This window comes from Heptranchias perlo, chromosome 9 (assembly GCF_035084215.1).
Source record: "Heptranchias perlo isolate sHepPer1 chromosome 9, sHepPer1.hap1, whole genome shotgun sequence".
In the NCBI taxonomy this organism is placed as follows: Eukaryota; Metazoa; Chordata; class Chondrichthyes; order Hexanchiformes; family Hexanchidae; genus Heptranchias; species Heptranchias perlo.
Genome location: NC_090333.1, coordinates 13,504,401 through 13,526,327, shown reverse-complemented (window position 1 = coordinate 13,526,327; position 21,927 = coordinate 13,504,401). Strand labels below are relative to the sequence as shown.

At 42.0% G+C, this 21,927-nt stretch overlaps 1 protein-coding gene across 4 annotated transcripts in view; it reads left to right on the top strand.

The window, feature by feature from the left end:
• The first annotated feature begins 1,382 nt into the window (after nucleotides 1-1,382).
• The window catches only part of LOC137324958 (outer dense fiber protein 2-like), a 133,411-nt gene continuing 112,866 nt past the window's right edge, over nucleotides 1,383-21,927 (top strand). For all 4 annotated transcript variants that reach the window (XM_067989649.1, XM_067989650.1, XM_067989648.1 and 1 more), the window contains exons 1-7: nucleotides 1,383-1,616; nucleotides 3,457-3,562; nucleotides 6,032-6,157; nucleotides 9,231-9,401; nucleotides 9,706-9,884; nucleotides 15,594-15,720; nucleotides 20,110-20,241. In XM_067989649.1, the coding sequence (XP_067845750.1) occupies nucleotides 3,458-3,562; nucleotides 6,032-6,157; nucleotides 9,231-9,401; nucleotides 9,706-9,884; nucleotides 15,594-15,720; nucleotides 20,110-20,241 (840 nt within the window). In that variant the 5' untranslated portion in view covers nucleotides 1,383-1,616; nucleotide 3,457. The remainder of the gene's footprint in view (nucleotides 1,617-3,456; nucleotides 3,563-6,031; nucleotides 6,158-9,230; nucleotides 9,402-9,705; nucleotides 9,885-15,593; nucleotides 15,721-20,109; nucleotides 20,242-21,927) is intronic.

Here is a 21,927-nt window from a genome sequence, read left to right as displayed (position 1 = left end):
TACTTCAGCGCTCGGATCCTCTGCAAAATTTGTTACTTCAGCGCTCGGATCCTCCGCAAAAATTTGTTACTTCAGCGCTCGGATCCTCTGCAAAATTTGTTACTTCAGCGCTCGGATCCGCCGCAAAAATTTGTTACTTCAGCGCTCGGATCCTCTGCAAAATTTGTTACTTTAGCGCTCGGATCCTCTGCAAAAATTTGTTACTTCAGCGCTCGGATCCTCTGCAAAATTTGTTACTTCAGCGCTCGGATCCTCCGCAAAAATTTGTTACTTCAGCGCTCGGATCCTCTGCAAAATTTGTTACTTCAGCGCTCGGATCCGCCGCAAAATTTGTTACTTCAGCGCTCGGATCCGCTGCAAAATTTGTTACTTCAGCGCTCGGATCCTCTGCAAAAATTTGTTACTTCAGCGCTCGGATCCTCTGCAAAATTTGTTACTTTAGCGCTCGGATCCTCCGCAAAAATTTGTTACTTCAGCGCTCGGATCCGCTGCAAAATTTGTTACTTCAGCGCTCGGATCCTCTGCAAAAATTTGTTACTTCAGCGCTCGGATCCTCTGCAAAATTTGTTACTTTAGCGCTCGGATCCTCTGCAAAAATTTGTTACTTCAGCGCTCGGATCCTCTGCAAAATTTGTTACTTCAGCGCTCGGATCCTCCGCAAAAATTTGTTACTTCAGCGCTCGGATCCTCTGCAAAATTTGTTACTTCAGCGCTCGGATCCGCCGCAAAATTTGTTACTTCAGCGCTCGGATCCTCTGCAAAATTTGTTACTTCAGCGCTCGGATCCTCCGCAAAATTTGTTACTTCAGCGCTCGGATCCTCTGCAAAATTTGTTACTTTAGCGCTCGGATCCTCCGCAAAAATTTGTTACTTCAGCGCTCGGATCCTCTGCAAAATTTGTTACTTCAGCGCTCGGATCCGCCGCAAAATTTGTTACTTCAGCGCTCGGATCCTCCGCAAAAATTTGTTACTTCAGCGCTCGGATCCTCTGCAAAATTTGTTACTTCAGCGCTCGGATCCTCTGCAAAAATTTGTTACTTCAGCGCTCGGATCCTCTGCAAAATTTGTTACTTCAGCGCTCGGATCCTCTGCAAAAATTTGTTACTTCAGCGCTCGGATCCGCCGCAAAAATTGGCGACTGGTCAGACTGTCTGAGCTGAGCCGGTAACTCGCTCCCACTGCGGCTGCTCATCCAGAGGGGAAAACCAGCCCCCAAAATTTAAACCCAACCAATCAAAGCAGCTCGGCCCGGTGTCACAGCAACAGCTGCTAGAGACGCGGCTGTAACCGACTGAGGGGAAGCGGGGCTGGGGGTCTGGGGGTCTGGGTCGGGCTTTGGCGAAACGTTGTTCCTGTTTGCAGGGTAGGAGCTGGGAGAGGAGGAGGAGAAGAAGAGTTAACGCGGCCTGTAATCCTCCAACAATCTCACTAATTGGTTTGTCTCCCGAAAGGGCTTCATCCACCCTGAGAGACAGGGTCAGTGATTGGAATTAAACCAAAACGCGGCCTGAGAGTTTAATGTGACGGGAGTGGACTCGGTGTTCGGGGGCAACCGTGAGCTACTCTACACCGGATGTTTGTGGATCTGCACCGTTATCCCCCTTTTGTTTATAAATGTATGTATTATCTGCACTTCTGTGTTTTAGGTGCGTCAAATTTAACGAGCGCTGATTTGCGATTTATATTAAGTTAATGTGAGTAACTGCAAGATTCATTTCATCTTTGTAAGTTCCGACTAAAAACTTGGCTAAGTTCTAATGCTTGCTTGGCAGATGATGGCAGTTCATTGAGAATTTCAATAACCTTAAGATCGAATGCCTCCAGATCTTAATGTGGAGATGCCGGTGATGGACTGGGGTTGACAATTGTAAACAATTTTACAACACCAAGTTATAGTCCAGCAATTTTATTTTAAATTCACAAGCTTTCGGAGGCTTCCTCCTTCCTCAGGTGAACGATGTGAAAAATCGTTCACCTGACGAAGGAGGAAGCCTCCGAAAGCTTGTGAATTTAAAATAAAATTGCTGGACTATAACTTGGTGTTGTAAAATTGTTTCCAGATCTTAAAGCACAGATGTAAACAGGGGGGATAAAAAGTTTTCTTCTACTTTTGGTGACTGATTCTGAATTTGGAAAATTCCAAACCCACACCATTCAAAGAATGTGGAGTTTTTATTCAAAAATGGGATGGGAAAGCAACCTTATCCGTTTGTGTGAATACTCTAAAAATCCAGAATCAAGCCAAATTTTGCTTTTTTGCTCTTGGGTGTAAGGAAAGGTAACTGAATGTATTTGAGATATATACCTAATTTGCCAATTTAAAAAAATTGTTATTAATGTGAAATGCCAGCTGTCTGGGATTATACCCTCAGGGACTCCCTGTCTAAACTCCTTTGTCTTGCTACTTTCCTCCTAAATTTTCTGCCTTGAATTTGGTCAACTTCAATCCTACGACTGCTTGGATCAGTTCTCTCATGTAAAGAACCTTGGGATATTTCATGGTAAAGGTACCATACCAATACAACTTGTTTTTCAGAATTAAAGGGGCTTCCTATGATCTTATGTCATAGAAATGTATATACATTTTATGGGGAATGCTGTAGAGAAAACAATCCTTTTTTTTATTATGAACTTGATACTGGATAGGATTCCACTGCTACTTGCATCACTTATTTAAAGAAGTAAGTAGTGTAGGTGAGATATTGAATTGTACAATACAGTATTAGGAGCCTGGAAATGTATTCTAGATGGCCAATTAAACCAATCATTCAGACAGTTGCTTTGAATTATTCTTCCAGAACTTGAGATGTACTTCTTGGGAAGAAATGCACAATCTTGTCCTTCAATGAGAATAGGATGCACCCCTTTTAAAAACTCAACAAAGACAAGCTTACAGATCCTGTGCCGCGTTGCAAGACAAACCAAATGCAAACGCATAAGATGTGCATTTTTAATACTTTGAAGAGGATGTTAATGAGGACCATAAATATACATTGTGTGGGTTTGAACAATATGGCATAATTTCAATCGATGATTAACATCCCCTATATTCCATTCACAGCTGGTCCAATGTATCTTTAACTGAATTGATTTTTCAGATCAAAAGCAAACAGCCTTCTGTCTGCAACCTATTCTGATCTGACATCATCCATTTAGAACCCTGCAATGAAGACATTAGCATGTCAAAATACTTTATTCTGTGGCAGTAAACCAGGCATCTCATTAACGAGTCAAATTGTTGACATTTGATTGAGATGTAACCTCTGTTTTTGAGTGTTGTCTTTACAACTGCTATATAAAGAAAACCAAGAAAAGCCATGGACAAAAAAAAAACTCCACTGTCACAGCACGTGTCTGTGCAAAACACTCAGATTCTGCAAGTACCCATAATAGCAAATGGAAGAATAATTTTTTTAAAATTGCAAGTTTATTTTCATAATTTAATTTTTTTCTTAGAATGAAGTCAAGATCGTCTTCACCTCCAATCCATGTCCATACTGATGAATCAACACCTGTCCGTGTTCATATTCGGAAGTCCAAATTGTTGCCTTCTGTTGTGGAAGTAGGTGTAAATGGTGACAATTACTTAATAAAGATAATCAAAATCTGATAGTTATTTGAGGAAGTGACAGATATACAATATCTGTAAGCTATACAAAACCCTGGTTAGACCGCACCTGGAGTACTGTGAGCGGTTCTGGGCACCGCACCTTTGGAAGGTCAGATTGGCCTTGGAGGGAGTGCAGCGTAGGTTTACTAGAATGATACCCAGACTTCAAGGGTTAAGTTACGAGAAGAGATTACACAAATTGGGGTTGTATTCTCTGGAGCTTCGAAGGTTAAGGGGTGATCTGATCGAAGTTTATAAGATATTAAGGGGAACGGATAGGGTGGATAGAGAGAAACTATTTCCGCTGGTTGGGGATTTTAGGAGTCGGGGGCACAATCTAAAAATTAGAGCCAGACCTTTCAGGGGCGAGATTAGAAAACATTTCTACACATAAAGGGTGGTAGAAGTTTGGAATTCTCTTCTGCAAACGGCAATTGATACTAGCTCAATTGCTAAATTAAAATCTGAGATAGATAGCTTTTTGGCACTCAAAGGTATTAAGGGATATGGGCCAAAGGTGGGTATATGGAGTTAGATCACAGATCAGCCATGATCTTATCAAATGGCGGAGCAGGCACGAGGGGCTGAATGGCCTACTCCTGTTCCTATATGGTGGATGGGAAGATTTGGGGGTTCCAGTTTACAAGACATTAAAAGCAGCACTTCAAGTGAATGAGGCCATAAAAGAGCTAATTGAATACTGGGCTTTATGGCAAGAGGTATAGAATATAAAATTGAAATGTAATGGTGAATCAATATAAAATCTTAGTAAGACCAGAGTTGGAGTACTGTGTGCAGTTTTGGGCTCCACACTGTAGGAAGGATGTAACAATAGAGAGGGTGTGAGGAAATACAAAGACTTGAAAAATTGGGAATTTTTTCATTAGGACAGATGAGATTGAGAGGTTATCTGATAGATGTATTTAAAATTATTGAAGGGATAGGCAGAGTAGATAGAAACTGTTTCCAGTGGTTGAGGGTCTAGAATGAGGGGACATAGATATAAGATTAAATGTAAGAGATTTAGGACCGAGCAGGAGAATTTTTTTTAAAGAAGGTTGTGAGGCTGTGGATTGCACTACCAGAGTTGGTGACTGAAGCAGAGACCATGTCAACATTTAAGAATAGGTTAGATGGGTAATTGAAGGAAAGGGGAATAAAGTGATATGGAGCAGGGTGAGCACATGGGATTAGGAGTGTAGAGGTGATGAAGGCGTGGATTACGGTTTTAGTGGTGGAGGGACAGAGGCGGGGCAGCGCTAGGCAATGTTGCGGAGGTGGAAGTTGGCAGTCACAATGATGGCGAGGATATGGAGTCTGAAGTTCAAAGCTTAGGTTCAAACAAGACGCTGAGGTTACAAAAAGTCTGGTTCAGCCTGAGATAGCGCCAGGGAAGAGACTGGAATCAGTGGTAAAAGAGTGGAGTTTGTGGTGGGGGCTGAAGACAGTGGCTTTCAGTCTTGCCAATTCTAAGCTGGGGGAAGCGAAGGACTCATCCAAGACTGGATCTTTTGCAAACAGTCTGACAACACGGAGGCAGTCAAGGGGGCGACGGAGCTGGTGGAGAGGTGTATGTCTATATCTGGAAGCTGACTTAAGGTGCAGTGTGTAGATAATGAAGAGGAGATCAAAGATAAATCCTTGTGGGTATCCGGAGGTGACGGTGCAGGAGTGGGAAGCCATTGCTAGAGATGCTCAGCTGTGTTCAGATAAGTAAGAGTGGAACCACATGCGGACAGTACCACAGAGCTGAACAGTAGAGGAGAAATGTAAAGAATCTTACAACACCAGGTTATAGTCCAACAAGTAGAGGAGAGGCATTGAAGGGGATGGTGTGGTCAATGTATTTCCTGGGTTTGCATCTTCTGATGTTATCAGAATCTTTTTAAAGTATTTGCAGATATAATGTGCTTTCCCATTTGAGCGCAAGGTTTTGGCAGTGGTAGTTACCCCTGTCATGTTTAGCATGACATTTTAATTGGAGAAAGCAGTGTTACACTTTTTTTTCCCCCTTCCAGGTTACCAGGTGATAGGATATGTGGACATAGTGATTCAAAGATCCTGAGTGTGCTATCCAGGAAGTCACTGACCAGACTTTCTTTCCCACCAGAGTGGAAAGTTCCATTCCTCTCCTCCTCTCCCACCCCCAATCCTGTACACCTCCTGATGATTAGTTACATAGTAGCATCTTTGGAAGATATCTGGGGTGGGCCACCTTTTGCGCTCTTAGCTGAGAAACCATGTGGAGGGTGGGGTGTTGAAAATATAAATTCTGAACCTGGCACAACATAATGCATTGTACATTATTTTCATAATTCTATTTTTTAACTGTACAGCTGTACATGTTTGGCAAATCAGGCAGATCAGGTATGTAGTCCAGGATTTTCAGATCGCCATTCTCATGGTCATGTTTTCTTCTAGTTATCATGTGTGTCCAAAGGAAAGCCGTCGACAGATTCAGCAAAAGCAAAGAGATCTCTGAAGGGGAAAACGAAGAGTTATTGGAAGCCCCAAACTTCTGTGCGTGGCCAAAGTTACAAACAGGAGGTAGGTATATTCTGTTCTCATAAGCAAAACTACAAATAGTTTTGTAAACCTGTAAATTAAGGTAGAAAATGAATACAAACAGAAATTTTGTGGTTGACAATGTCGGTCTAATTGTGATTATTTTCCTGTTGGATAAAATGAAATTTAACGTGTAATTCATTATACATGACGAATTTAGTTGCCAGAAATCTATTTGCAGTGGCCAGTGTGCAGTTGTCTGTTTGTGGAGCTCATAACTATTGCTGTTTCTTTTTATTCGTTCATGGGATGTGGCGTCGCTGGCGAGGCCAGCATTTATTGCCCATCTCTAATTGCCCTTGAGAAGGTGGTGGTGAGCCGCCTTCTTGAACCGCTGCAGTTCGTGTGGTGAAGGTTCTCCCATAGTGCTGTTAGGAAAGGAGTTCCAGGATTTTGACCCAGCGACGATGAAGGAAAGGCGATGTATTTCCAAGTCGGGATGGTGTGTGACTTGGAGGGGAGCGTGCAGGTGGTATTGTTCCCATGTGCCTGCTGCTCTTGTCTTTCTAGGTGGTAGAGGTTGCGGGTTTGGGAGGTGCTGTCGAAGAAGCCTTGGCGAGTTGCTGCAGTGCATCCTGTAGATGGTACACACTGCAGCCACTGTGTGCCGGTGGTGAAGGGAGTGAAAGTTTAGGGTGGTGGATGGGGTGCCAATCAAGTAGGCTGCTTTGTCCTGGATGGTGTTGATCTTTTTGAGTGTTGTTGGAGCTGCACTCATCCAGGCAAGTGGAGAGTATTCCATCACACTCCTGACTTGTGCCTTGTAGATGGTGGAAAGGCTTTGGGGAGTCAGGAGGTGAGTCACTCGTCACAGAAGACCCAGCCTCTGACCTGCTCTTGTAGCCACAGTATTTATATGGCTGGTCCAGTTAAATCTCTGGTCAATGGTGACCCCCAGGATGTTGATGGTGGGGGATTTGGCGATGGTAATGCTGTTGAATGTCAAGGGGATGTGGTTAGACTCTCTCTTGTTGGAGATGGTCATTGCCTGGCACTTGTCTGGCGCAAATGTTACTTGTCACTCTTGAGCCCAAACCTGGATGTTGTCCAGTTCTTGCTGCATGCGGGCTCGGACTACTTCATTATTTGATGGGTTGCGAATGGAACTGAACACAGTGCAATCATCAGTGAACATCCCCATTTCTGACCTTATGATGGAGGGAATGTCATTGATGAAGCAGCTGAAGATGGTTGGGCCTAGAACACTGCTGTGAGGAACTCCTGCAGCAATGTCCTGGGGCTGAGATGATTGGCCTCCAACAACCACTACCATCTTCTTTTGTGCTAGGTATGACTCCAGCCACTGGAGAGTTTTCCCCCTGATTCCCATTGACTTCAATTTTACTAGGGCTCCTTGTTGCCACACTCGGTCAAATGCTGCCTTGATGTCAAGGGCAGTCACTCTCACCTCACCTCTGGAATTCAGCTCTTTTGTCCATGTTTGGACCAAGGCTGTAATGAGGTCTGGAGCCGAGTGGTCCTGGCGGAACCCAAACTGAGCACTGAGCATTGGTGTGTAAGTGCTGCATGATAGCACTGTCGACGACACCTTCCATCACTTTGCTGATTGAAAGGAGTTATCACATGTGAGCAACTAGCTTTTGCTGTTCTTGTATATTGATATTCAGAAGCAATTTCTGTAGCATATTTTTAGATGCATCACATAGGTTCTGCTTACTGAGACACAGCTTTTTGTCAGACAGGTAACTTCTGTGAGAGCTACCAATAAGAAACTAGAAGTAGATTTAAACACTGAAGGCTTAGCAGTACCTGGAGAAATGTAAAGGGGAGTTATGGAAAAACAAGGGCCCATAATTTGCTGTCAAAATAACGGCGAGTCTAATAGAGCTCATCGTTATTTATGCACAAATGCTACTGCAAATTTAGGCAAAGGCAGATGCGAGGTTGAACACGGAAATCCAAAAGTTGCTGTCCAAGTTGTGCCGCTTCACCATTAGCTTCGCGAAAATGGCTTGGAGATTTAAAACAAAAGGAAATCTATGTGCAATAAAAGCAAAGGGATCCATTTTTAATTGACATTTGCAATTTTATTATTGTCTGGTTCACCATCGAAATGCATTGAATGGCGTGAAGTTTCTGTATTTGCGTGGTAGATGCAAACTAAACTCACCGCAGAAAGTTAAGTCTTGTCCATTTCAGTCTAAGTACCCTTTTAATGATGTGGTCAGTGTTAATTGCTGCCAATCAACCTCTCCGGCACTAAAAATTAACGATTATAAGTGTGGAGTCTCATTCCTTCAGGTTTTAATTGTTGTTGGAGATTTTAAAAATGGAAAATTTAAAATTAAAATTTTTGTTAACTTTTCCTTTCTGTCTCTCTTTTTTAATTCAATCTTTCTTTCCTGCTTTTTATTTCTCTTTCTGTACCTGATTTGACATTGAATTCACCCATTTTAACTTACACTTCCTTCTCAGTCCTTGCGCTGTTAATTTCACACTCCATCAATCTGATTGGTTAAAGAGATACACAGTTGGTTGCTCAGTTCTCTCCGGTCCCAGATGCCCTGTTTCCCTCGCTGCCCCATTATCAGCTCGCACTTCCAGCAACTTGCCACACAAAAATTTTAAAAACCTAAAATGTGCAAGGGCATGTCTAACTAATGGCAGACACCATTAGGTGCCTTGCCACAGCAAATTATGGCCCAAGATATACACAAGCAGTCTTCTAGTAATTCCTAAGCCATGTACTGGAGTTGTGCAAATATGAATAAGAAATTTATTGGGACTATATTACAATACCTGACATAGTAAACATTTTTATTTTATTTGTACTTCTGGATTGAAGTAACTGCTACACTAAACAAGTGTAAACCTGATCCAATATATAATTATATTCAGTATATAAACATTCTGCTTGGCAAATTCTGAAGAACATTATTTGTTAAATTTAAATGTATTAAGCTTTCATTTAGATATTCTGCAAAATTGCCTGAATGTACTTTTGAAAGGGCACACAACTCAGTATCCACCCACACTTGTCTAAAGTATAAAAGTTTTAACAAAAATATAATTTCTTATTTCTTTATGATAAAAGGGACCAGCACAAAGGCTCACAATCACCCTAGGCGACGCAGAAAAGATCTCTGCAGTGATCCATTCTGGTGATGCAAGCTTTGATAAGGAAGTCGACATTCATGAGCGAATGAATCAGTATGGACAACAGATTGACAGCTTAATGGAAGATTTGGAAAGTTTGAAAACTGAAGTAAGTTTTGATACATTTTACTTAAAAAATGTTGGTGCCAGTTGATGAGGTCTTGATAATGAGTTGACTCCAGTGTTGTCAGTTAATGAGTTGCCCTTTCCACTTGAGTCTGTGGATAGGGAACGATCTGTTGCTGGGCATAATATGCAATAGAAGGTGCAGCTACCAAAAAGGCATCTGAATGTTTGTATCCCATAGACATTGAATGTATTCAAGATAATTTTGGCTATTTATTTTTTAATTGTATTTTCCTAGTTATTTGATCTGCTAGCTATAGTACAAATTGTTAACAGAAATTATTCAGCTTTCAGGGCACAGGATAAATGAACAGGTTGAGGAAGATGAGGATGAACCGAATACATCAAAGTGGACAACTGAAGACCATGAAGCTGAATTGTCACAGGAGCTTACTAGATCGACCTATAAAAATAGGACTTTTCAGAAAAGCTTTGAAAAGCTGCAGGAAGAGTTGGATCTGATGGGGTAACTATGTTTGTGTATAACCTTTTTGTGAGATATTGCTATATTAATGTGAATGTTTAAATGCATTCATATGAAATTATGTTTTCTACCACTCTAACTGAAGTGTTAACTCATTTAAATAATATGCTAATGTCAAACAGCGTGCTATTTTGCTTCAGTCGTATTAACGTCATTTAAATTAGATGAAAGCAATTCTAGGGATATGGAAACAATTAATTCGACAGAGTAAATAAGGAGGAACTGTTTCTACTGGCAGAAGGATCAGTAAGCAGAGGACACAGATTTAAGATAATTAGCAAAATAAGATGAGAATTTTTTTTATGCAGTGAGTTATTATGATCTGGAACACACTGCCTGAAAGGGTGGTAGAAGTAGATTCAGTAGCAATTTTCAAAAGGGAAATGGATAAATATTTGAAAAGGAAACATTTGCAGGGCTGTAAGAAAAGAGCAGGGGACTGGGACTAATTGGATAGCTCTTTCAAAGAGCTGGCACACTGGGCCGAATGGCCTCCTTCTGTGCTGTATGATTCTATGAAAGGAATGGGAGTGTGCAAACCTTGGCTGCAGCCCATATTAGAAAAGAAATCCTGGTTATTTTTTTCCATTAAGTTATTTTATTTATCATGGCAAATCAAAGGTTGCTTACATAATTTTGATTTTTTTTTGCATCAGTGTAGTCCACTACAGTTACAGTACTTTCAGTTCCATATAAGCTGTAAAGTATTTTCCTTTGACCTGACCCTTTTGCTCACAAGCAATGATATAATTAAGAATTTTTGTCCCAAGTCTGTAAGAAGGCTCTTCAAGTCATGTTATGTAAGAACTGCAAGTATCTTCATAAGATTGTCATGGCAGAATTCACAGTTTTGAGGAACTATTTGCAACCGAAACGCATGTGATGTTTTGTCAAAAATAACATTTGGGCTGGAATGAGTAGATTAATATCATCCAGACCCCTAGATTTAGGTATTACATTGGCTCAGAGGTAGCCCTGTTGCCTCTGAGTCAGAGGATCGTAGGTTCAAACCTTATTTCAGAGACTTGAGCACTTAATCTTGGCTGAAACTCCAGTGCTGCACTATCAGAGGTTTCGTCTATCGGATGAGATGTTATACCGAGGTCCTGTCTGCCCTCTCGTGTGAATGTAAAAGATCTTATAGTGCTATTTAAAGAAGAGTTCTCCCAGTGCCCTGTCCAACATTTATCCCTCACCCAATACCTCCAAGGCAGTTTAATTGGTCATTTATCTCGTCGCTGTTTGTGGGATCTTGCTGTGTACAAAATTGGCTGCCATGCATTGGTTTTCCTGCATTACATCAGTCACCACGCTTCAAAAGTAAAGAATTAGCTGCGAAGCACTTAGGGACATCTCAAGGTTGTGCAAGGCTCCATTTAAATGGATGCTCTTATTGGGTTACAAAATTGTTAAACTTAAGTTATTCCATTTTGGGTGTAGCTTTGGAAACCCTTTTTCAGAAATATAAGATGGATATACTCTGGAGTTCAAAAGTTATAACCATTGTTAATGAAGATCACTGGCTTTTTAGCCACTTCGTCAATCTATATATTTTTTAAAAAACATGTTACACTAGCTTTCCTCCACTTGTCAACTTGCCTTCAGGTATGGTCTTTCATTTGGAACGCAACACCTTCAGTTCATCAGGTGGATGAACTGAAGGTGTTGATAAACACATGGGAGTATGATATTGTTGCTGTCACAGAGACATGGTTGAGGGAGGGGCAAGACTGGCAGCTCAATATTCCGGGGTACAGAATCTTCAGGCGAGACAGAGGGGAAGGTATAAGAGGAGTGGGGGGGGGTCGGAATATTAATTAAAGAATCAATTACTGCCATAAGGAGGGATGATATATTAGCAGGTTCCTCTAATGAGGCCATATGGGTGGAGCTTAAAAACAAAAAGGGGGCAAGCACTTTGATGGGAGTGTACTATAGGCCCCCAAACAGTCAGGGGGAGATAGAGGAACAGATATGTAGGCAAATCTCAGAAAATTGTGCAAATAATAGGGTAATAATAGTGGGGGATTTCAACTTCCCCAATATTAACTGGGATACTCAGAGTGTAAAAGGCTTAGAGGGTACAAAATTCTTAACGTGCATCCAGGAGAGCTTTTTGAGCCAGCATGTAGAAAGTCCTACAAGAGAGGGGGCGGTACTGGACCTAATTCTAGGGAATGTGGCCGGCCAAGTGGAAGAAGTGCTAGTAGGTGAGCACTTTGGTGACAGTGACCATAATTCGGTGAGATTTAAGGTGGTCATGGAAAAGGATAGGGAGGGGCCGGAAATAAAGGTTCTAAATTGGGGGAAGGCCGATTTTAATAGGATAAGGCAGGATCTGGCCAAAATGGACTGGGATCAGCTGCTTGTAGGAAAATCCGCATCGGAGCAATGGGAGTCTTTCAGAAGGGAGATTGAGACCATACAATGGCAACATGTTCCCGTAAAGGTCAAGGGTGGTTCCAAGAACTCCAGGGAACCTTGGATGTCAGGGGATATACGAGAATGGATTAGGAAAAAAAGGAGGGCTTATGGCAGATACAAAAGGCTAAAGACGGAGGAAGCCCTAGAGGAGTACAAAAAGTGCAGGGGGATACTTAAAAAAGAAATTAGGAGATCAAGGAGGGGCCATGAAATAACACTGGCGAGCAAAATAAAGGAAAATCCTAAGATGTTTTATAAGTATATTAAGGGTAAGAGGATGACTAGGGAAAAAATAGGGCCCATTAGGGACAAAAATGGCAATCTGTGTGTGGAGCCGGCAGATGTAGGAGGGGTTCTAAATGAATTTTTTGCATCTATTTTCACTATGGAGAAGGACAATGTAGACATAGAAATACGGCAGGGGGACTGTGATATACTCGAACATATTAACATCGAGCAGGAGGAGGTATTGGCGGTTTTAGCAGGCCTAAAAATGGATAAATCCCCAGGCCCGGACGAAATGTATCCCAGGCTACTGTGTGAGGCAAAGGAGGAGATTGCGGGGGCTCTAACAAATATATTCAGAACCTCTCTGGCCACAGGGGATGTGCCAGAGGACTGGAGAACCGCTAATGTAGTACCATTATTCAAGAAGGGGAGTAGGGAAAAACCGGGGAACTACAGGCCAGTGAGCCTAACATCAGTGGTAGGAAAATTATTGGAAAAAATTCTGAAGGACAAAATTAGTCTCCACTTGGAGAAGCAAGGATTAATCAGGGATAGTCAACATGGCTTTGTCAAGGGAAGATCATGTCTGACTAATTTGATTGAATTTTTTGAGGGGGTGACTAGGCGTGTGGATGAGGGTAACGCAGTGGATGTGGTGTACATGGATTTCAGTAAGGCCTTCGATAAAGTCCCCCACAGGAGACTGGTCGAGAAGGTACGAGCCCATGGAATCCAGGGTGCCTTGGCACTTTGGATACAAAACTGGCTTAGTGGCAGAAGGCAGAGGGTGATGGTCGAAGGTTGTTTTTGTGACTGGAAGCCTGTGGCCAGTGGGGTACCACAGGGATCGGTGCTGGGTCCCTTGCTGTTTGTGGTCTACATTAATGACTTGGATATGAATGTAAAAGGTATGATCAGTAAGTTCGCTGATGATACAAAAATTGGTAGGGTGGTAAATAGCGAGGAGCATAGCCTCAGTCTGCAGGACGATATAGATGGGTTGGTCAGATGGGCGGAACAGTGGCAAATGGAATTTAACCCAGAAAAGTGCGAGGTGATGCACTTTGGGACTAACAAGGCAAGGGAATACACAATGAATGGGAGGACCCTAGGCAAGACAGAGGGTCAGAGGGATCTTGGTGTGCAAGTTCACAGATCCCTGAAGGCGGCGGAACAGGTAGATAAGGTGGTAAAGAAGGCATATGGGATACTTGCCTTTATTAGCCGAGGCATAGAATATAAGAGCAAGGAGGTTATGATGGAGCTGTATAAAACACTGGTTAGGCCACAGCTGGAGTACTGTGTGCAGTTCTGGTCGCCACACTACAGGAAGGATGTGATCGCTTTGGAGAGGGTGCAGAGGAGATTCACCAGGATGTTACCAGGGCTGGAGAGCTTCAGCTATGAAGAGAGACTGGGAAGATTGGGTTTGTTTTCCTTGGAGCAGAGGAGGCTGAGGGGGGACATGATTGAGGTGTACAAAATTATGAGGGGCAAAGATAGGATGGATACTAAGGAGCTTTTTCCCTTCGTTGAGGGTTCTATAACAAGGGGACATAGATTCAAGGTAAAAGGCGGGAGGTTTAGAGGGGATTTGAGAAAGAACTTTTTCACCCAGAGGGTGGTTGGAGTCTGGAACTCACTGCCTGAAAGGGTTGTGGAGGCAGGAACCCTCACAACATTCAAGAAGCATTTGGATGAGCACTTGAAATGCCATAGCATACAAGGCTACGGACCAAATGCTGGAATATGGGATTAGAGTAGACAGGGCTTGATGGCCGGCGCGGACATGATGGGCCGAAGGGCCTCTATCCGTGCTGTATAACTCTATAACATATTTCAGGGTTCAGATGACCTTCTGAAGTTTCACCCTTGTGGTTATCTGGCTTGTTCCTTTGGTACTATCCTTTGACATAATCCACCTTTATATGTTGCGATATCCAAATACAACTGGTGGGCTCTGATATCCTTTTTCAACTGAGATGTAACACATGACTACTTCCAGTATCTAAATATGATTAGTTACTAGAGGGCTACTTGAAGTATGAGTATTAGTTTACAGCCACTGAGGCAGAATGCTGCTATCATATGGAGCTGGGCCAAGCATCCTTAATCTGATAAAAAAATTTATCCTAACTATAGCTGTTAGTTTTGAATTTCAAATTCCACGACCATCTGGTAATAATTGTTAGCCAGCCACAATGCCTAGTTTATTATGATGATCATGTTATGAACATGCTTCGTTTTATGTAAATCCCAGTTTAGATTGGTCGCAAGTAAGGTTGAGATTATTTCTCAATGGCCGTTTACCTATAAAGGGTATGGAAGTGTACTAGTATTAGAACTGAACTAGTAATCCAGAGGGCTGGAATGATCCAGCGAAAGTGAGTTCAAATCCACCATGGTAGTTTGGGAATTTGAATTCAGTTTTTAAGAAATCTGGAAATAAAAGTAAAACCAATGTAAATGCAGGAAACTCTCGTTGTCTGGTCTTTTGATGGAGCAGGGTTATGTTAATGAGCAGTGGGATTTCGGTGACATAACTTGGGAGCGACGCAGATGATCAAGGAGACTCGTGCAGCGATTGTTTTGGCATAAAACCGCCATTAATCAGTTTTCCTCAGGGGGATAAAAGAGCGCTAATCCACTCTTATACCATAGCTGCCGAAAATTTCCAGGAAATTCCAGGCCATTATTTCCATATATCAAATCACTGATAATAGATCTTGCAGTTCTGATGTAATATTTATCCTCTAATAAGGCAACAGTGCTAAAATAGCCCTCTCCAAACCCACAGGCCTAGGAAATTCAAACAGGACAAACCAGCAAACTAAAGATATAAACACAAATAGAACTGAATTGTCTGGGTTCTGTACACCAAATTCCCAGGGCCCGTAGTTTGGACATTGCCGATGCATTGATTGAAATGTGTTAAATGTGAAACTTGAGCCATCTCAGTCCTGAGATGAGTTGCACCTTGGATCGCAAACAAACGTGTAGCTGTGAATCTGTTCTGATACAGTGTTTGCAATTACTTAGGCTGGAGAAGGAAGGCCTTGCTGAAGAGAACATGCTGTTGACTGCACTCAAAGAAGCTGAAATGGCATCAACATCTGCAGCAAAACAAGTGGCAACACTTAAGAATTCCATTGCTGAGTTAATACAGGTAAGTACAAAGCAGTTAAATGGAGAAACCCTTCAATGATTTTAATGTATAACAATCTTAAGAATGTACTTCGAACAACTAGTTGATCTCCTGTGGCAATGCATACGGGGAGTCAAGAACAAGGGCACTTTTCAGGTCAAGCTGGAGGTAGAGGCCAGGGAGATAATTGAACTAAGGTGGGGGGGGGGGGGGGAAGAGGAGATGAGGTACATGAGAGAGGGAGGAAGGTGTGAGGAGTAATAAAGATGAGAGAGAGGGTAGGGTTGGAGAGGGAGGAGGTGGATGAAAAAGAGAGGAGGAGCAAAGGGGTATAGCTAGAAGGAGAGAGTGGGGGAGAGATGGGGAGGAAAACAAAGGGGATTGTGAACAACATTTGTCTCAGTTGGGGGTGAGGGAGGGGGGTCCGGTAGGGCTTTTAATGGCCCAGAAATTGCTTAGAAAAGAACGGTGAGCTCGAGCGCTCACCATTGTTAGTCGCAATATCAAGGAGCAAGTTCTGGCATTCACACATGCGCAGTGAAAGGCAGAAATCCGGAACTTGCTCCTAGTGGTTCGCCGGTGACATGGCAGCTTCAAATTAAAGGGCCATCGCACGCTGCAATCATTGATAAAACACCAACTTGCTCATCTGCCCAGCTGGAAAGTAACTAATATCGCCAAAAAACAGGTACGCTTAAAAATACCAGGTCTAAACTAAATTTTAATAGCGTAGTAAGTCTTAATGACTGCCAAACAACTAAAAATTAACAATTAAAAATGTGGCGTCTCATTATATTTTAATAGTTTTTTGGATATTAAAAAATGTCCCTTTAATTCGATTATTTCTTACCCTCTTTTTCGCTGCCTGTTACTGTTTTTACAATGATTTTAATGTTGTACCTTCCTGGTTTTTACATTTCAAGCCTGCAGGAACAGTTTTGCAGCTTCTCAAAAATGCTGCAATCTGTGGTCGAGGGGAGAGAGTACAAATTAAGAGCAGGAGTAGGCCATTCGGCCCCTCGAGCCTGCGCTGCCATTTGATAAGATCATGGCTGATCTGATTGTGACCTCAACCCTACTTTCCCATTTACCTACTATAACCTTTGACTCCCTTTTTAATCAGGAATTTATCTAACTCAGCCTTAAAAATATTCAATGACCCTGCCTCCACCACTCTCTGGGGAAGGGAGTTCCACAGACTCATGACCCTCAGAGAAAAAATTTCTCCTCATCTCCATCTTAAACGGGAGACCACTTATTTTTAAACTATGTCCCCTAGTTCTAGTCTCTCCCACAAGGGAAACATCCTCTCAGCATCTACCCTTTCAAGTCCCCTCAGGATCTTATATGTTTCATTCTTCTAAACTCCAGTGTATACAGGCCCAACTTGTCCAACCTTTCCTCATTCGATAACCCCCCTCATCCCAGGAATCAGTCGAGTGAACCTTCTCTGAGCCGCCTCTAAAGCAATTATGTCTTTTCTTAAATAAAGAGGCCAAAATTGCACACAGTATTCTAGATATGGTCTCACCAATGCCCTGTACAACTGTAGCAAAACATCTGTATATTCCATTCCCCTTGCAATAAAAGACAACATTCCATTTGCCTTCCTAATCACTTGCTGTACCTGCATACTAACTTTTTGTGATTCATGTACTAGAACATCCAGATCCCTCTGTACCTCAGAGTTCTGCAATCTCTCTCCACTTAAATAATATACAGCTTTTCTATTCCTCCTGCCATACTGGACAAGTTCACATTTTCCCACATCATATTCCATCTGCCAAATTTTTGCCCACTCACTATCTATATCCCTTTGCAGACACGTTAAGTCCTCTTCACAACTTACTTTCCGACCTACCTTTGTGTCATCAACTAATTTAGCAACCATACATTCGGTCCCTTCATCCAAGTGATCCTCTCGCTTCTCCCATGGGTCCTAGCTTCGCTGGAGCTAACGCTGGGCTCTTCACCGTGTCCTATTAGAGGAATTGAACCCACTAAAGACCACGGTAAGTTAGTGGGTTAGTATAAATCTATGGAGCAGAGAGCACTGTTGGTTTGCAGCTTCAAGCAATTTCTGGGCTGTTAATTCCACACAGTGGTGGTGGCATTACGTTCAGCAGGTGTTCTGTTTATCATCTGTGGGGCTAGGTGGTTGAATAGTGACATTTCCATGAGTGGGAAGGCAATTGTTCACTCAGCGGGCAGGGGCTCAAGATTTATCCAATCTATTGGTTGGGGGTGGTGAGTGAGAATTTGCTGAGTTGTGAATGATTCTATAGGCTCAAGGAGTTGCATGGCCAAGTCTGGTTCCTATGTTCCTTTTTGTGTGATGATGATCCTTCTCCCTCAGTATCCTAATCTAGGAAACATTGGGAATTTCAGTAGCTCATTGAAGGAAAATCAATAATTTAAATTTATAAAGCACCTTCTAATGTACAATAACATCTCCAAGCACATCATCATTTGGGGTCAGACCAAGCAAGAGTGCGAGGGAAGTTATCAGTGGGGGTTCAATGGTGCAGTTAAACAGTTGTGCGTTAAGGACTGTTTTGAAGGTGGGAAGAGATGTAACAAGGTGGACGGGTTTAGGGGGAAAGTTCCAGAGTATGGGAGCATGATGGGTGAAAGTTCTTTCAAAGATGGTCAAGTGGGGGCTGGGGGCGGCGGGAACTGGTATACCAGAATTGGAAGAGCAGAAGTTGGAGTAAGGATATAGGAAGGAAGTTGCAGAGGCAAAGTAATAATAAAATGGATCTGGGGAGGGTAATCTAAAAATATCCCCAAAACACAAAATGGTGTTATTGTTGAGGAAAATCTGACATATTAAACCGTTTGAAAGCTCAACTGTTTATGGACGCTGTGAACGACATAGTATAGAAATACAATTTAGCAAATAAGGACACGTCAAACATTTACAACTCAGAGGTTGGATTCAGTGCTGCAAAGCTAACCAATTTGAAGATTTAAGGTCGATGGGGGTTAGATAATTGAGCATCATGCCTAACAGGTTAAGTGTGCGAGGGGTCTGTTGGTATCAGGATCAACAAGCTGCAAGTTAGTGGAGATTAGAAGATTGAGATTTTTGAATAGTAGATATTCGCGGCAGTACAATCACAGCAGAGAAAACTGTTTCGCTGAGGAAAAAAATGACTGGGTTGAAATGCTGGGAGAGAAAGTCCATGGTGGATTCTGTGGTTGTAGAAGCACGAAACACTAATGATGCTTGGAGGATATTGCTCAGTGGAATACTCACAAGGTAGATATTCCTGGATTTGCTACTCCTCGGTTGTGCAATGGGCAACAACATTGCCCCTTTTTATTTCTGTCATCTAGTTTGAAATATGCCCTAGATGATGGTCCCTTCCCTCTGGTGTAAGGGTTCCAGTTGAACTTGGTGCCACATTTCTTCAGTCATGAGTCCTCCTCATAAAACTGCTCACAAATTGGGCATTGAGTTGGTAGTCTCATTGAGAAAGATCACAGGGATTCTCTGGCACGAGAAATGGAGATGTGGCACTGATAACTGTAGGGAGTGCTTTCTTGAAATTGGGTCTAGATTTGTTGTTGGGATAGAGTGCAGGGGACTTTACTTTGTATCAAGCCTGCGTTTTAGTGTTTGGGTGAAGGGTGACCTGATAGAGGTTTTTAAAGTTATGAAAGGGTTTGATGTTTCCACATGTGGGGGACACCAAAACTAGGGGTCATAAATATAATATAGTCACCAATAAATCCAATAAGGAATTCAGGAGAAACTTCTTTACCCAGAGAGTGGTTAGAATATGGAACAAGGAGTAGTTGAGGTGAATAGCATAGATGCATTTAAGGGGAAGCTAGATAGACATGAGGGAGAAAGGAATTGAAGGTTATGCTGATACGGTTAGATGCAGAGGGTGGGAGGAGGCTCGCCTGCAGCATAAACACTGGCACAGACCAGTTGGGCCGAATGGTCTGTTTCTGTGCTATACATTCTATGTAATAATGCATCATGTTTATTTGGACTGAAACCCAGCACTTAATTGCTAACAAGGATCTCAAGTGAAAAAAATAATTGCTCACCAGTTGCTGACAGCAAGTGATTATTTTAGTTGGTGACAATGCAATAGAACAGAGATTATTTCTCACTGTGTTCACTGATGAAATCTTGAGATATTTCCCATTTTTAACATGTGATCCCAGCAAATATTGACTACAGTTTTGGATTATGTGGTAAATTATTGCATCTTGGATTATAGATGTGACCCTGAATGTGCAACAATAGCATCTTAGTCAGTCTGAATGAGTTGGTCAGTTGTTTATTATTGTGGCCCTGAACTGCAGTAAACTAATATTGTGCCCGGGGCACATCATTAGCGTTTCATTTTCATTTTAATCCATTTAGCTCATTGCATCTTTTCTTCATTGTAGGTGAATCAACTTTCAGCCTCAGGGGTTGGCAGATTTGCTGGAGAAAAGGACTTGCTGATGGAGAAGCTGGAGAGTTTCAAGATTGCTAACCAAAAGTTACAATACCTCTACAGGGAGTTACGGAATCTAGAGGTAAGGGAAACATAGTTGCCATTAAAAATATCAGCAGAATGAACAAAGACAATGACTTCTAATAGGGTCCTTGAAGTAGCAAAATTACAGAAGTGATGAGGCTGATTGAGAAGACAAAAATTGACACAATGTTGAGCACATTATTTCAGTCATGAGGGAAGTTCTTGGGGTTGTTACAATCTGGAAAAGTTGCAGATAGTGGAACGGCAGGCAGGGAAAATGTGATAGAAGGGCAGAGTAGCATAACTCATAATATCCACCCATACAGAGATCAGGAAGAATGGGGTACACTGATCACCAACCTCCAAGAGTGGAGAAAGTAAAGAGAGAGAGAAACCAGTAAATCTTTTTTAGCAATTAAAAGGAAAGTGAAAATGGGAACACTTGGGAAAAATATAAATCTCAGACTAGATGTTATTTCTGTTATTGGGTCTATCCTTAAGCCAATGCTACTGCAGAAATGGGATTGGGTTGTAATTCAAAAGTGACTGAAATCTCTGGGTGATTTACTGATTTGAGTGTATGTGGTAGAGGCAGATGGCAGTGCAAGTGTATATGAGGAGATGATGCGTCTCCTGACTACGGGGCATACTGCGCCTTCGTTCGGCACCACCTTCAGTGGCGCAGCTGTGATCAGAAACTCTGTGGGAAATCCTTGAGACAGACCTGAGTCCTACCAGACCACTCCTTGTAGTTGCAGCAGACTCTTTGTTTGCTCTGTTGTCCTCTTTCGCTCTCTCTCCCTTTCTCCCTATCCCAGCAGATGTATTAATTGGGATCTTTTCTGGACACTGTGTTTAAAAAAAATATTGAGTTTTACTGTTCTTGAATATGCTAAAACTACAGCAGTTGGCTACAGATTAACAGATTCCAGAACAAAGCATAATTGACAACGGTATGTCATTGAAATGACTCTGAAGTGTTTCACACAACTATTTGCTTTTGACGTGCAGTGACTGTTGTTATGTAGGCAAATGCAGCCGTTATTCTGTGGTAGTAGCTTTTTATTTAATGTTTTTATTGTATCAGATGGATATTCTGATGTTAGCATAGAAATTCTAAATGAGTAAATATTGCCCTTTTTATTCACGTATACTTTCACCAAGCTCCAAACCCCGTTCAGCTGAAATAAACCACCATAGTTTTATTTTATGCAAAAATACTAAATTAGAAATTTAAAAATATTTAAATTTTCTTCTACTCCCTATTCCATTGTCCATATAATGCCCCACTAATGCTCCTATCAGCTCCTACTAATTAAACACTTCAGTTTGCAACTTAAATGTGATCAAAATCTATTTGTCCCACACACCAGCTAGAGATGAGTTAATCTCGTGAGAGGTGGAACTGTCCCAGTGAGATATTCCATAAGTCAAAGATTTTTGGGCCTTGCTTTCCCCATGAGCAAATTCATAGAATCATAGAATCATAGAAGTTACAACATGGAAACAGGCCCTTCGGCCCAACATGTCCATGTCGCCCAGTTTATACCACTAAGCTAGTCCCAATTGCCTGCACTTGGCCCATATCCCTCTATACCCATCTTACCCATGTAACTGTCCAAATGCTTTTTAAAAGACAAAATTGTACCCGCCTCTACTACTGCCTCTGGCAGCTCGTTCCAGACACTCACCACCCTTTCAGTGAAACAATTGCCCCTCTGGACCCTTTTGTATCTCTCCCCTC